Genomic DNA, 16,094 nt, shown 5'->3' with positions numbered 1-16,094 from the left:
TGCTCTAAGGAGTTGGACCCTCAGTCTGTTACCTACCTGGCCACAGAGAGAAAGTTAAAAAGACAGAGAACACCTACACGCACAGCCTCTGTTAAATCCGTGGCTCCTGCCACTGGTGAACATGGTGTGGCTGCTGTCCTGCCTTCTAACCAATCAGATTAGCCGTGTTCCCTCCCTTGGGAGGCAGCAGCCAGGAAGGGGTGAGTAGAGAGGCGTTAATAAATATTGCTCCCCCTCATACATCTGTAACTTTTTTAAAAATCATGCATTTAAAATAAAATATCAGCCACAGTATCAGAACCTATCTGTATTTCCTTGGAGCTTAATCCACTTACGTGGGCCTGCTTGCTGTCCCATTGTTCATGTAAATGTGCGTGTAAGGCCCCCTGATCAGCTTGGTGTGTGGAGTGCTGAGGCCTTTCCATTGAGGAGCTCTTGGCTTAAGGGATGGAGACTTTTGAGCCTCTTAATTGTTCTTTAAAGTAAAGGCTTTGCCTAGGGCATTAGTATTTGCTTTGTGGATGCTGTCTGAAGAGACCTCACTGCTGCTGTTTCAAGTTCAAGCAGAGGGCTGACCAGTCATTTTAGATATTCATCATTCATGAAAAGACTAGTAATTAAAATGATTATTTCCCTAATAACTTATGAGTTTTATAGAGGAGATTTCTCTAAGTGGGGCCTATACTTGCCAATGAAGATTGTCAGCTCAGAAACCATTTAACAATTGTTGCTTTTCATTTTCACAGGGAGCAAAGAGATGGTTCGAGTGATGCGGAAGAAGGGCATCGAGCATCATCCCAATTTTCGTGCAGTTAAACATGTTCCGTTTGACCAGTTTATACAGCTGGTCGCCCACGCTGGTTGTATGATTGGGAACAGCAGCTGTGGGGTACGAGAGGTTGGTGCTTTTGGAACACCTGTGATCAACCTAGGGACACGTCAGATTGGAAGAGAAACAGGTATTTACCTTTGCTTATATTTCAACTGACTAGGCTTAACACCTGTGTATGAGCTATTATCAGGTATGCATGGATCAGTGCCGGCATACGATTTTATCGGTGAGTGAGTGAGGTTAATGATCAGTTGTAGCCTGAAGTCTACAAATAGCACACGGTGATTACCGAGTTTTTTTAGGGCTCTTACATTTTTGTCTTTGTTTTACCAGAGCTAAAAGTTCCTTAGTTAATTATGGCCTTTGATGGCTGTGTTTAAGAGAGAATGTGGTTGTGTGTGTTACAGCTGTGTAAATGCTAGTGTTCATTTTTCTGGGCCCAGTAGAGACCCTGTAGTCAGTACTTTGGAGCATGGCAAATCCAAATAAGAGGCCGCTAAATAACTAAAGTATAAGTAGGATGTCATTAATGAATTTGCTGAACTGAGAGAGATCTCATTATTAACATTAGTTCAAGTTCTTATGCTATTTACATGCAAATATATTTCTGTAGCTACTGGGAAAATGTAGTTACTGGAAAAAGAACTGGACTGGCATCCAGGAGATTAGTTCCAGCTCTGCTCTTTCTCCTGATTCGCACAATTGCCACCCTAACTTTCTGTTATCTTTCAACCTTCTTTCCCAACATATTACTTTGTTCCCTACTTCACAGAAAATAGAAGCCATTAGATGAAAATTCTTTCGGTTTAATTAATGCATTCATTAAGAAAATATTTAATAAGTACCTGCGAGGTGCTGGGCACTGGGATTCAGACTAAACTAAACTGGACTAAAAAGGGCTGAGCTCTCATGTAACTTCCATTCTAGTGTCTGGGAAGAGATGAGATGGTAGACACACACACACACACACACACACACACACACACACACACACACACAAAGAAAAGAAGAGTCTATGATTTCTGTGTGCTGTGCGGGTTACAACACAAGGTAGGGTAAGGGTTACAACACAAGGTAGGGTAATGCTGGACTGGATGAGGGAAGGCCTCAGGTAGGAGATGATGCGTAAGCTCAGATCTGCACGACGGGGAGTCAGCTATGTGAGGGTCAGGGAAAAGCAGAGGGAAAAAGCCAGTGTGAAGACCCTGAGACAGGAACAAGCCTGATGTGTCTGAGAAACAAGAAGGGCCCGTGTAGCTGGAGAGGAAGAGTGGTACAGGATGATGAGAGAGGAGGAGGAGGACCTTTGTAAACCAGGGCGAACAATCTGGGATTTTTTCTAAGTATGATGGGAAGCCATTTTAAGAGAGGATAGCACAGTATGACTTGAATTTAGAAAGATCACTCTGGCCGCCCCGTGGAGAGAGGAGTGTGGTGGGGCAGGAGTGAAAGCAGGGAGACCAGTTAGGAGGCGTTCTTTCAGTTCATGTGAGGGATGACAGTGGCTGAGACTACACTGTAGTGTTAGAGATGGAGGAAAGTTAGACTTGGGGTTTGTTACAGCACTTGCTGTGCTTAGATGTGAGTGGTGCGGGGAAGAAGGGAATCAGCAATAACTTAGATTTTGGGGTTGAGCAGCGGGGATGTGCTTTCCTGGTACGTTGGCTTCTGAGGAAGGAACAGTTTGGGAGGGGGCAGAATTAAGAGTCCTGTCATGGCCATGTTAAGTTTGAGATTATGGCAGATAAGCAGCTAAGATCCAAATCTGAAATGATTGGCATATAGATGGTGTTTAGTTAGGATATCAGTTCAGCTGCTGTAACAGAGAGACCCAGAATAATAGTGCCTCAAATAAGTTAGATTTTCTTTGTTTCTCGCTGGTGTGGCAGCTCTGCAGTCATCAGAGACAGCCTCCCTCTGTCTTTATGGTCGCTCCAGCTCTTGCTGTCAAGTCCACATTTTAGCCATTGGGGAAGGAGGAGAGGGGAAGATGTCCTTCCCTTTAAAAGCACAACCTGGAGATCGCAGGCACTTCTTCACACGTCTTCAGAATGTTGTCACATGGCCACGTCTAGCTGCCAGGGAAGCAGGAGAATACATACAGTCTTTAGCTGGGTGATCAGTGCCAGCTAAGAGTTCTGTTATTAGTACAAAAGATACTGAGGATAATGGTGCATTCTGCGAGAAATGGAGCCCAGGACCAACCTCTGGAGCCCTTCTGATGAGGAAGGAGAGGCCAGGAGGGAAGACTGGAAAGGAACTTCAGCAAACCAGGAGTGTGGTGTCATTAAAGCCCAGGAAAGAAAGCGTTTCAAGGAGATGGTGCTGAATGCTGCTGAGAGTTCAGATAAGTGAACAGAGAATTGAACGCTGAATTTGGCACCGAGGTCTCCTTTCAAAGGCAGTGTGTACTTTCTGTCACCACACTTCCATAAACACATGTCCTCCATCCTCTACACCTGCCTTTACATTGGAGGGGCTGGGGTGGGATCACTCCTGCCGGTCCACTGCTCAGCTCCCTACCTGTGTTCTGAATCCCCTGCCTTCCCAAGGACTGTCAGTCTTCCTTTCTCTTACATGTATGCTTAGCCTCTTCATTTTAACATGCCTAGGCCTCTTTTACCTTAGAAACAAAACAATACAAAACAACCCCTTCCCTGACCCCACGCCTCTCTCCAGCCACCACTGTTCTGCTCATCTCTTCTTAGCCAGGCCTATTGAAAAACATGTCACTGTCACTGTATTTACTCCCTCAAATTGGTCAGAAAATATATGGGGAGAAAGTGACTGCCTCAACAGCTGACTGGCTAATTGACGAACTGACTGACCAGCTTATTGAACTGAGTAGATGGAAGGCAGGGCAGATGGAAAGAGTGGACATTGCTGGAAGAGTAGATGAGTGGTAGGTGGCTACTGGATTCATTACCTTATTTACTTCAGTAAACAAAAGCATGATTTCTGCTCTTTGGAAATAAAGAAACCTAGAGCCCTTAAGTATTTGATCTATGGAAATACTGCAGGGAGTGCTTTGAAAGATAGAAAGTAGAAAGTTCTCTCTGATAGAAAACTTGTTTGAAGTCTTCTGGGTTTCAAGGCTAATTGTGAACACAACACACTGCTGATTCTATATTCTATGGTTTTTCCCACTTCTGAATCATTGTAACATCACTGGATTTACCTAGGGGAGAATGTTCTTCACGTCCGGGATGCCGATACCCAAGACAAAATATTGCAAGCACTGCACCTTCAGTTTGGTAAACAGTACCCTTGGTGAGTGTATATATATATATTTTTAAAAGTGATTTAAAAGGAGGAGCTGCCTTGGGCACCATTTTCAAGCTGTCATCACTGTTTAGTCATCCTAACAGCTCTCATTCTACAACCCTAGGGTCCCCAGCTGCTGGTGAGACAGGGCTTGCTAATATACCTCCTATTACTCTACCAAGGAAGGGTTCCAATGGAGAATAATTTATTTGTCTCAATTAATATAGCATTTCTGTTAGGAAATACTGCTTTAGCCTACTTTGACTTTCTATAAGTATTAGAGAATATAACTGATTTTCTTTAAAAATAGTGTAGTTCAGCTTTCTAATTTAGACTGTCCTCCTTTCTATTTCAAATTAATGAGGTCTTCCTGTATTTGAATCTTTTTTTTCTGAAAATAACTTTTTCCTCCATGAAAGTAAAAACAAAAAGTACAAAAGCAAAAAAAAAGTACTGTCCCAAACTATGATTTATTCTGAAATTGGCTTAACAAAGATAATTTTTCTTTGATGATTCAGGCATTTTGTTGGTATCTTAGGCTGGAAATAGTTGTATGTCAATCAACAGTGTATTAGGTATTCCACTGATAATGTGAAGGTGTTTAGTTACAGTGTTGCTAAAGAGATCCAGAGGTGGTTATTTTAAAAGGAAGAAGCACACACTATTTATTACCTGAAGTCTCAGATTCCATTAATACCATGTCCTTAATATAATTAAATATGTATGAGAGAAACATTTTAATTTAATTGACTTTTTGGACATTGCAGTTCAAAGATATATGGGGATGGAAATGCTGTTCCAAGGATTTTGAAGTTTCTCAAATCTATTGATCTTCAAGAGCCACTACAAAAGAAATTCTGCTTTCCTCCTGTGAAGGATAACATCTCCCAAGATATTGACCATATTCTTGAAACTCTCAGCGCCTTGGCTGTTGATCTTGGTGGGACGAACCTCCGAGTTGCAATAGTCAGCATGAAGGTAAAATAATTCCTAAGATCTTAACTTTATATCCCATATAAAACAGTTGATTTTTTAAAAGTGTGGTTGGAAAGTTGGACAAGAAACATACACAAGAGCTTATAATTGTTTGCCCACAGTATTGACTCCTGGATCCTTCACAATGTTTGTCTCTCTATTTTACTAATCACCAACATTTTAAAGAAGTAAAATAATTGGAATCCAAGTTGGTGGACTTGAGTTGACAATGGGAGACCCATCAGGTACCAGAGAGGGCGTCTGCCACCCAAGAGACCTGAAATTCTGTACTCAGTGACAACTTGGAGTATGGAGCATGCTGATGACTCTCACTGACCAGAGGAGGGTATCTGCAAATGGGGAGGGGAACTGCTTCTCCTCTGGAACATGATTTTAGTTGAGTACAGTGTACCTTCAGTCACGTAACCAAACCAGTACCACAGTGTTGACAGAGCGTTCATAGAACACCATGTTGTCCATGTTAAAATGATCTCTGTAACTTAACAAGGAAGAAGAAACCTACCAGAAAAATCTTTGTTTGAAACATTATAGCTGTACGAAGTTTGGAGGATTTTAAACAGAAAGTTGTTTAGATCAAGTAAAGAAAAGCAAAATAAAACATGATTTTATCTAGTGAAGCCAAAAGGTCTCCTTTAACCCTTTAAAAAATGCTAATGGGAGAATATTTTCTTAACATAAAGATGATAATTTTCCATATCAATGGCCAATACCCTTTGTAGTGGTGAAATTCTAGAGGCATTCCTGTTAAAATGAAGAGGAAAAGAAGGATGTATTCTGCAACATTATTTAACATAATTCTCAAAGTTGTGAAGGGAATAAACCGAGGAACAGACAGCAAAAATGGCGATTGTGGACTGGATAAAACAAAAAATATTGTTTATAGACAATATGAATAAACCAAGAAGCTCGTGGAATTAAGACCATTAAGTAAAATGGCTAGATATGATAAATATATAAATATCAATAACTTTCTACTTATATGAAATTGTCCGCAAAGATTTGAGTTTTCCATAGGTGAGTATTTATCAACCCTGATTGCACATTAGCATTACCTGGAAGCTTTAAAAATTATATGGATGCCTGGCTCCCAACCCAGACTTAACTAGATGCCAATCTCTGGGGCGGGGCCAGGCATCAGGATTTGTTCAAAGCTGCCAGGTGATTCTGATGCAGAGTGACGGCTGAGAAGCACAACTAGGTTTATTTTTAATGACAGTCGTTACTGACAGCTCTAACCCTTGTATGTGAACAAAGATCCATTAATAACAAGAATGGAAAAAGAGGTCTTGTTTAGAACAACAGAACTTCTAAGAATAATCTAAACTAGAAAATTATGTGATGTATATAAAGAAAATTATAAAACTTTAAAATAAAAAGGCTTGAATAATGTCCTGGATGGGATTGCTGAGTATTTTTTAAATGTCAGCACTTTCCAAATTGAATTGTAAGTTTAATCTAATTCTAGTCAACATTTCAGTGAGAGTTTTTTCAAAGTTTAACAACATTATTCTGAAATTTACTTAAAATAATGCACAAGTGAGAAGAGCAAGGAAAAAATTTAAAAACAAGATTAGGAGGGACTATCCTTGACTGATACTAAAACATGTCACCAAGCACAGTAATTTAAACATCATGGTGCCTTACCGTTATTGGCTTCAGTTAAGGGAGCTAATTAAAGCTTAACTACTTAGGATATTTACTTAGTTGCTTTAGTATTTAAACAAGGAAATTCCGTCATCCTGAAAGAGTAAAATATGACCTTTTAATGAAGACTTGGATTAGCCAGCGTTCAATTTATGCTTAAGAGAGGGCCCATCTGGTTGGCTGTGGAGTTGTCATTGCCTCAACAGCCATATGGCAGGTTGGCTTCCCAGGAAACTACTTGGGTGTATCCCAGGACTGGCCCAGGCCAGGCAGTGGCTCCCTTCCCCAGCAGTCATCTAAATCTGCAGTACTGTCCTAGAGCGATGTCTGATTTAGCTCAAAAGATTCATTGTATGCTCCTTAGCTAAGCAGTGAGACGGACCTGTTTTTTCTCTTTTAGGGTGAAATAGTTAAGAAGTATACTCAGTTCAATCCTAAAACCTATGAAGAGAGGATTAATTTAATCCTACAGATGTGTGTAGAAGCCGCAGCAGAAGCTGTCAAACTCAACTGCAGAATCTTGGGAGTAGGTGAGATTGTGAATTACATGTCCAAGCAGTGTTCATTTTCATGTACAGAGTTTGCCGAGTTCTGATGCATGACGGAACATCAAGTCACTGTCTGCCCTGTGTGTAGTGGCTCCAGGTTCTGTCTGTGGAGCCCAAGCATGGGGACTCCCTGGGACCCCAACAAGCATTATGGGAGAAGCTTTGATGGAATGATCAGTCTGTGAGGAGCCACAGATTGAGCTCAGAGCAGCCTTGTTTCCTTGCAGTGCTTATTTGTCTTAGATCTTGGGTGGGTTAATTTGTGCTCCAAGCCTAGGAAGTCAGCACACTTTTCTGAGATTGCTAATCAGAATTACTCTCCTTGTGTTTTTGGTGGAGCTCAGGCATTTCCACAGGTGGCCGTGTAAATCCTCGGGAAGGAATTGTGCTGCGTTCAACCAAGCTGATTCAAGAATGGAACTCCGTGGATCTCAGGACCCCCCTGTCTGACACTCTGCATCTCCCCGTGTGGGTGGACAACGATGGCAACTGTGCCGCCCTGGCGGAAAGGAAATTCGGTCAGGGAAAGGGCCTGGAAAACTTTGTGACGCTTATCACAGGCACAGGTAAGAGGAGAAGGAGAAGGTCTTTGCAGGAGCCAGCGCGTGTGTTGGGGCACGTGCCCTCACTACTCGGCCAGGCAGTGCTGAGCTCCGCTTTCACCTTCACTGCCTGCTTGAGCAGAGCCTGGTAGCAATCGCTCAGGGCCCACCCAGGTCTCCTCAGAGCATGTGCGTGGCCCTGTGCAGGCTTGTGGCTGTCTGCGTTCCCAGCATCTGGTCAGAGCCGTTCAAGCCCTTCTTCCCCAGAGCATCTCATCTCTCATTCCCCAGCTTTTCCTCCCACTCTCTTTGGTTAGTGTATTGTTCGTCCCATCTGTTGTCCGTTGTCCTAGGCAGCAGAGCCTAATACATATATCTTTAAATGTTTTGACAAATGCCCCCTGGGTTGCCCCCTGAGCCTCAGGAGTTGGAAGGTGGGTGAGATAAAGGCAGGACTGAGCTGGTCCTCTAGGAGCCACCAGGCAGGTCGAAACTAACCAGTTCTTTGAGAACAGGGTTCATCTGCCCCCTCCGGTGCTGCCATCTGTGCTGGGAATGTGGGCTGTTACTCAAGGCCACCGCCAAGCTGAGGGGTGAGGAGTGGGGCTGATGGGACCAGAAAATGCCAGATATCTATTTAGATTCAGTTGTTTTTTTCTTGATTATTCCCCTGGTTGTTGCAAACTTTTGGTTAGTTTCCAGAGTTCCAAAAAAGTTGATTCTGACCATTTTTGCCAGTTTACTCATTGCTTTAGCAGAGGGATGGAATTTTGGAGTTCCCTACTCTGCCACTTCTGCTGATGTCCCGATTTGTCTTTTAAATGAGGAAACAGACTCAGCTTGTAAGTGGTCGAGCCAGCATTTGGTCCCACACATGCCCAACTTCAAAACTTGGGTGCTCTTAAACTCCACATTATGCTGTCTCCCTGCACTAAGCTCATGCCCTTCTCTTGGTGTCGGACACAGTTTTAGCAAGCTTGGCTATCATTTCCTGGTTCAGAGCAGTAATAACCTGTAAATTAGAGGGGTGGGGTTTGACTCAGTGCCACAAGAAGTAATAAATGGCAGGACAACTCTAAACGCAGAGCCTATTAGAGTGAAACGCCCTTTACTCCCTAGTTACTCCTGAACTCCATGACAAAAGGTAGTCGTTGATATTCATAATTATTTGAACCATAGATTTTTATAGACATGGTGGCATTAAGAAGAGGCAAAGTCATATTTTATATTCCATTTAAGAAAGCAGGTGGTATATGATACTTTTAGAAAGATTGTCTTATCTTGAGTTCCCCCCAAAGCAGAGCTTGAGAGAAGGATTTCAGAGTGTGGGTATTTTATTTTGGAGGTGATTCTGAGGAGCGGCAGTGAGGGAGTAGGAAGAAGGCGAGCCATTAGAGGGTGTGTTGTTAAAATTGCCTTGAGGGGAGTGGGGGTTGAAATCTACCAGAACCTCCCAGGAGGCCTGCAGAATACCATCCGGAGTTGTCCACTTAATCTGCTGGCTCCCCTCTCACCTTGGTTGAGGGTTGCCTCTGGGCACTGTGCTTGCATGGCTGCTAGGCTCTTACTTTAGTGTTGGAGAAGACCTTGGTGAGAACCACGGGCAGCGTGTGCTGGAGGTGTTACACTGTCTTCGTGAGGTGACTCTGAGGTTGCACGGACTGTCTTCCACAGCTGTGGTTGAAACCAGCCAAGTACCTGCTAAAAATATTTCCATCCAAAATGATTCCAGAGAAAGTTTTGATACTTAGTAAGTTTCAGCTACCTAGGAGAGTAGGCACTACGTAGGAGCTCACAGTCCAAAGCTTTGCTGCACAGACCAGGCATGGCCATAGCACAGTTTCTGTTTCAGATGAGGGGCCACATCAGTGACTGTCGTCTCTCGCTGTAGGAATTGGCGGGGGGATCATCCATCAGCATGAACTGATCCATGGCAGCTCCTTCTGTGCCGCGGAGCTTGGCCACATTGTGGTGTCCCTGGATGGACCCGACTGTTCCTGTGGAAGCCATGGGTGTATTGAAGCCTATGCCTCTGGGATGGCCTTGCAGAGGGAAGCGAAAAAGCTCCATGACGGTCAGTTTCTTTCACCTGTGCAATTAAATAGCCAAATGGTAGACAAGTCCTTCAAAGTAGATATTCCAAAGAAAGCTGAACACTGAAGCCAGAACATTTCCCCTTCTCACCCCCTAGAGGAGAAGCAGCTGTCTCCTTGACCTGCACTCTTCCTCTCCAGCAGCGGAGGTGGACGGGTGCTGAGCTCCAGGAGAGCAGGGGAGATTTCTTTCATTGTTTTCTCAGCCCCTAGCACGGGGTGGGTACTTTATATAGATTTTAATGGAGACCTAAATGGATGAACATAGTACAGTTTTTGAATTCTGAGGGGTCTACTTGAATTACAGCTGTTTCTGGACATGTTAAAAAGTCAGGATGGCTTCTAGTCTAATACAAGAAGGAGTCATTTACTATCATCACATGGTGTGTAAGCACAATGAGAATGACAGCTAAGGAACGTGGATGCGTATGGGAAGGACCCCAGTGTTCCCTCTGCACACAGGGAAGGGAGCTTTAGGCTGCTGTCCTGGGAGTCTAGTCAGAAAGTAAATAAAATTAACAAGGCAAGTTTGGATGTGCAGGGGAGCACTTCCAAGTACAGGAAACAGTGGTGTTGGTACATGCAAGGCAAGGCAGGCTACAGTGTAGCAAGAGGTAAGCCAGGACTAGCAGCTAATGGAGAAGCCACTGAAAAGTTTTAGGGAAGAGACACAGATCTGAATTTTAGATCCTTCACCAAACTGTAACTTTCATTTCCTAGGGGGAAAATGGTAGTTGAATGGAGGATGACTTCAACAGGGACAATTCTAGGGTGACTTCCAGTTTCCTGGTTGGACGCCTTTGGGGTTGGGATTGTAAGAGGGGGAACAGGTTTTGGCAGATGAAGGTTGGGTGCCAGTGGGACACCCAGGTAGAAATGTGTAGGAGGCAGCTGGCTACAGGGGTCTGATTCAGGGGAGGACTGGGCTGCAGGTGGGAATTAGACCTCTGCCTGCGATTTGGAGTGAGGGTAGAATCCTGTGAAACATCAACATTTGAAGGCAGAGAGGAAAGCCAGGAAAGGGTAAGGTCACAGAAGCCAGAAAGGGTGTGTTTCTGGGAGGGTGAGTAGTTGCTAGTGTCAGGTGCTGAGGAGGAGAAAACCAGAAAAGTTCACTGGCTTTGACCATGAAGAAGGACATAATTTGAAGCCCTAAAACTTATTTTTTCAACCTTGTTTTTATCATCACCCCCACTAAGGAACATATACCACATATAGGTTTATCTGTTTATGTACTCTCTGTATTAAAAGATTTTTTTTTTGCCCCCAAGAACCAGTTTTTGCCCCCACAGGGGTAAATGCATGTCTTAAAAGCTCAGTCAAGTCATGGGAACAGAAGCCTAGCTGCCCTGAGTCAAGGGAGGAAGTGCTGGGAGGGCATGGAATCTGGGAGCCGATGGACAGGAGACAAGGGAGCTGAAGTGAGGCTGAGAAGGCTGGAGAGGAAGAGCAGAGGAAGGGTGGTGGAGTCCTCACCAGGAGGCCCTGGGGACGGGGGAGGAGATGAGCCACAAAGCCCAGGTGGAGGGCCCAGGGAGGGAAAGGAGCGAGGGTGGGAAACAGACGTGTGTAGAGGCAGGGGCAGAAGAACAGGGAAATCTTTTGGTAGCAGGGGCGAGGATAGACCATTTGAGGAGGTGAAGGCTTAGAAGGGCAGGGAGCCGGAATGGGGGAGCGTGGCTAGAGTGAGACCCGGGTTGGTGTCCAGGTCTGCATGCTTGGGGTTTCCTCCCATCAGAGCCCGAGAATAGCAGATGAGGAGGGAGATTGATCTGGGTTGGTGACTGGCAGAGTGAGGGGCAGAAAGACAGCGACTATAGATGACAGTAGAAGTATCTACAGCGTCGGTACGATACCACAGTCTTACAGCGAAGAGAAATGTGTGGAGGGGATGCGACAGTGTCAGGGAGGGCAGCTAGTGGTGGCAGCTGAACCCAGGTCTGACCATTTCCTAGGTGCTGTGCCTTCCTGCCAAGGTGGGGCACTGACAGGTGATGCATCACTGCATCTGGGATGGAAAAGGAAGATGAACTCAGAGGAGTTCTGATAATTTGGGGAAAAACACCTCAAGGAAGGGAAAGTGAGGGAGGCTCTGGTCAGAGTTGAGAATTTTCTGGTTAGGGAAGTTCAGGATGATGTACAGCAGGCAAGCAGAGGCCTCCGGCAGGGGTGTATGGATGTTTCTGAATGATAGAAAGATGATCACAGCTCATGAATGACTGCTGCTTCTCACCTCTGCTCCAACAGAAGACCAGCTCTTGGTGGAAGGGATGTCAGTGCCAAAAGACGAAGCCGTGGGCGCACTCCATCTCATCCAGGCTGCGAAACTTGGCAACGCGAAGGCCCAGAGCATCTTGAGAACAGGTGAGCCTACGGCTGCGAACAGCTCTGCTGTCGGGGGGAGCCCTCAGCCAGCCCGGGGCTCCCGCAGGTGCCCGGCCTCCCTCAGGGCCCACACTCTGCACTGTCTGTCCAGAGGTGTCTTTCCTGCTCACTGAGACAAAGGGTGAATTGCGTTCAGGGTATTTGGCAGCATTGCCTTTTAAAACAGGATTTTATTTTGTTTTACAACTATGAAAAATCTACTTGTTCATTTTCTAGAAATTTAGAGAAATACAGGAGAGTAAGAAAAAGTATCTTTTAGTTTTACCATTCAGAGAGATCAAGTATTAACATTTCCTTCCAGTCTTTTTTTTTCTCTCACATAGTTGAGATCACATAGTATAGTATACATACAGTTTAAACCCAGCTTTTTTCATTTCAAAGTATCACATGATCATCTTTTCATATTAAGGATAAATCACGAACATCTTTAAAAGCACTGCTTCCCATGAGGTGGTGCGAATAACTGTTCTGGCCGGTGCTCTTTTCCACCTTTGACTTTTGTCTCCCTGAAACTTATTTTAATTTCTGTTTTCCTGTAGCTGGAACAGCTCTGGGTCTTGGGGTTGTAAACATCCTCCACACCATGAATCCTTCCCTTGTGATCCTCTCTGGAGTGCTAGCCAGTCACTATATCCACACCGTCAAAGACGTCATCCGCCAGCAAGCCTTGTCCTCGGTTCAGGACGTGGACGTGGTGGTGTCAGATTTGGTGGAACCTGCCCTGCTGGGTGCGGCCAGCATGGTTCTGGACTACACGACTCGCAGAATCTACTAGGCCTCCCGGGCGTGGAGGTGGGCCAAGCCTCGTGAGCTCCTTGGTGGAATCAGGTTGTCTTCTAGACGAGCATTTCTTAGAAAGCAAATTTGGTATTTAAATTTGTTCTTTGGCAGGCGACTTTGGTGGGGAAGTTTTTGCTTTTAGTCTCCTCTTCCAAAGTCATTTTCCCAGCCCTCACTTTTGTAGATGCTGCTCTTTCTGGGGTCACTTCAGCTCAAACCTTGTAGGGACCAGTCACGGTCTTCTGTGCCAAAAGGAACTACAGTAGTAGACGAGGAAGCCTTCGGACTCTGCTTACTGCATGTACCACTCAGACCTGTGGGCCTTGCTTGGGTATGACTTTGATACTGGAGTTTGGATTATTAATCCTTACTCCTCTGACCCAAAATTTAGAACACAGAAAGGGGTCCAGTCAGGGAACAGAAGGAAATCTCACCATGAAAGGCTTAAGTAAACATTTTAAAAAGTTTTATTGAGGTATTTTTTAAAGTGCACAATTTGATAAGTTTTGATGTATGTACATACCTGTGAAACCATGACCATAATCAAGACATTAGACGTGTCTCACTCCCAAGCGTTACTTGTGGAAAGATGTTATTTGTTATTACTCTTGCAGAATCATGAGCAACTTTAGACCAGGAATCTGAATTACAGTGGCCTTAGTGACCTTGTCCTTATCTTCTTAAGGACAGCTGAGAAGCCACTAGGACTTACAGCCTCTGAAAGGAGATTAACCATCCCAAAAGGATCTTTGCTACTGACTGGCAGGCACCTCTCCCTTCAAGAGCTTTTCAGACTATGCTGACTGTGATCCTGGAGTGCCTGTACATATGGCAGTGTTTGCTGTGTGTCATACCTCAGGCCCACATCTGTGAATCCGCATTCTTGCTAAGTAAGATTCCATGCTTGCACTGGTGTCAAGATACAAAGGCCAGGGTTCTTGCTATCAGTTTCAACCTGGAAGAAACACTAACAGCCACCATTTTTTAAGTGCCTACTGTGTGCCAGGCTCTGAACTTGGTGCTTCATACATATTATTGTAAGTTCTCACAACCAGTAAGGTAGGTGTTTTAATTCCCATTTTATAGAACTAAGTCTTAAGTGGCATGCCTAAAGCCATGTGGCTAGTGAGTCTTAGAGACGGGGTCTGATCCTGGGTCCCTCTGTGCTCTTCTGCTAAGCCACACAACCTCTGTTCACATTAAAAACTTTCAAAGGGCAAAATATATTCTAATTTACTCCAGGCTACCAAAAGCTTTCACGAGAATGCCTGCTTATTAAATGACTCGATTTATCTGTGACATTGTCTTCTCAGAGGTGTTTAATAAAATATTCCTGTATGCTGTGGAAATTTGCCAGTACAGTATTTGGTCTAGTGGCAGGTTTTTATGGGTACTTTCAGATGATCTAAAAAAGCAGATGCACATGGGTTTTTTAGATTATTTTAGGGAAACCTGAAGGTTTCTACAAAATAGAGGAATCAGTATCTCATGTGAACTACTTCCTTCCTAGTGGATTAATGTTAAAAGATAGGCTTGCTGATTCCTAGAACTTTATCAGCTCTGAAATAATCTCCAGGTCCTGGTTATTTTTGAAATGTTCCTCATTGATTCCTGGAAAGGAAGCTAGGTGGCTTGGCCATCTGTCTGGGGCAAGCTGGGGTACTTGGAAGGGGCATCAGGTGTTCCTTGGTGAAATCTGTAGCCATTTGATACACCAGACAGTTGCATTGCTACCAAGTTTCATACCAAACATTTGGAAGGATGGTATTGAATCTACAACCAAATCTTAGTTTTTATTAAATTAATGGAAAGGCTAAAATAATATATTCCAGCATAATTATTACATGTAGTTAAATGATCACATCTTAATTTATTTTAATGTAAATATTTTTGTTACTGTTCTGAGTCAAATTCCAAAGAAAAAATAAATATATTTCCTTGTGGAAATTCTGACATTTTTGTATTTTTGTTTTGATCTTAATTAGCTCATTAGCTAAAAGCATTTCCCTTCCCCCCAAAATTTTATATTGTTGCATTGCTTGCTTTTTGAAGGTTATATAACTTCTTTAAAGGCATTTAATATTGATTTAACCACGCCCCCAAAGACTGATAATAAACCATTGTTATATAACTTTTTAAAAAATTGCAAAATAATCACCACACTGTCTAGCTAATATCATCCCCATACGTAGTTAACAAGTTTTTTTTCTTTTGATGAGAACTTTTAAGATCTACTTTTATAACAACTTTCAAATATGCCACATAGTGTTACCAGCTATAGTTGCCATGTTGTACATTATATCCCCAGGACTTACTTATTTCATAACTGGAAGTTTGTACCTTTTGTCGCCCTTCACCCATTTCACTGATTTCCTACCCTCAGCCTCTGGCAATCACCAATCTGTTCCCTGTATCTTATGAGCTTGCTTCTGAGGTTTTTGTTTTTTAAAGATTCCATGTATGAGTAAGATCATATGGTATTTGTCTTTCTCTGTCTGATTTATTTCACTTAGCATAATGCCCTCAAGGTCTATCCATGTTTCACAAATAGCATGATTTCATTTTTTTATGGCCGAACACTATGCTGTTACACACACACACTTTCTTTATCCATTCATCAGTTGATGAACACTTGGGTTGTTTTCGTATCTTGGCTGTGTAAATAATGCTTCATGTAAGGGTGCATATATATCTTTTTGAATTAGTGTTTTCATTTTCTTTGAATAAATACCCAGAAGTGGGATTGCTGGATCATATGGTAATTCCAGTTTTAAATTTTTTGAGGAACCTCCATCGTATTCTGTAGTGGCTGCACCAATTTACACTCCCATCAGCAGTGCACGAGGGTTTCCGTTCTCCATATCCTCTCCAACACTTGTTTCTTGTCTTTTTGGTAACAGCCATTCTAAGAGGTATGAGGTGGTATCTCATTGTGGTTTTGATTGTCATTTTCCCTGATAGTGATGTTGAGCACCTTTTCATTTACCTGTTGGCCAGCCGTATGTCTTAT

General features: G+C 43.4%; 1 protein-coding gene across 5 annotated transcripts in view; it reads left to right on the top strand.

Moving 5' to 3' along the window:
- The window catches only part of GNE (glucosamine (UDP-N-acetyl)-2-epimerase/N-acetylmannosamine kinase), a 47,164-nt gene extending 31,324 nt beyond the window's left edge, over positions 1–15,840 (top strand). For all 5 annotated transcript variants that reach the window (XM_032477980.1, XM_032477983.1, XM_032477979.1 and 2 more), the window contains 8 exons: positions 747–959; positions 4,015–4,102; positions 4,864–5,074; positions 7,137–7,266; positions 7,629–7,850; positions 9,718–9,900; positions 12,167–12,283; positions 12,844–15,840. In XM_032477980.1, coding sequence (XP_032333871.1) covers positions 747–959; positions 4,015–4,102; positions 4,864–5,074; positions 7,137–7,266; positions 7,629–7,850; positions 9,718–9,900; positions 12,167–12,283; positions 12,844–13,079 — 1,400 coding nt within the window. In that variant the 3' untranslated portion in view covers positions 13,080–15,840. The remainder of the gene's footprint in view (positions 1–746; positions 960–4,014; positions 4,103–4,863; positions 5,075–7,136; positions 7,267–7,628; positions 7,851–9,717; positions 9,901–12,166; positions 12,284–12,843) is intronic.
- The last annotated feature ends 254 nt before the right edge of the window (positions 15,841–16,094 follow it).

This window comes from Camelus ferus, chromosome 4 (genome assembly GCF_009834535.1).
Source record: "Camelus ferus isolate YT-003-E chromosome 4, BCGSAC_Cfer_1.0, whole genome shotgun sequence".
Classification (NCBI taxonomy): Eukaryota; Metazoa; Chordata; class Mammalia; order Artiodactyla; family Camelidae; genus Camelus; species Camelus ferus.
This window is presented reverse-complemented; position numbering and strand designations above follow the sequence as displayed.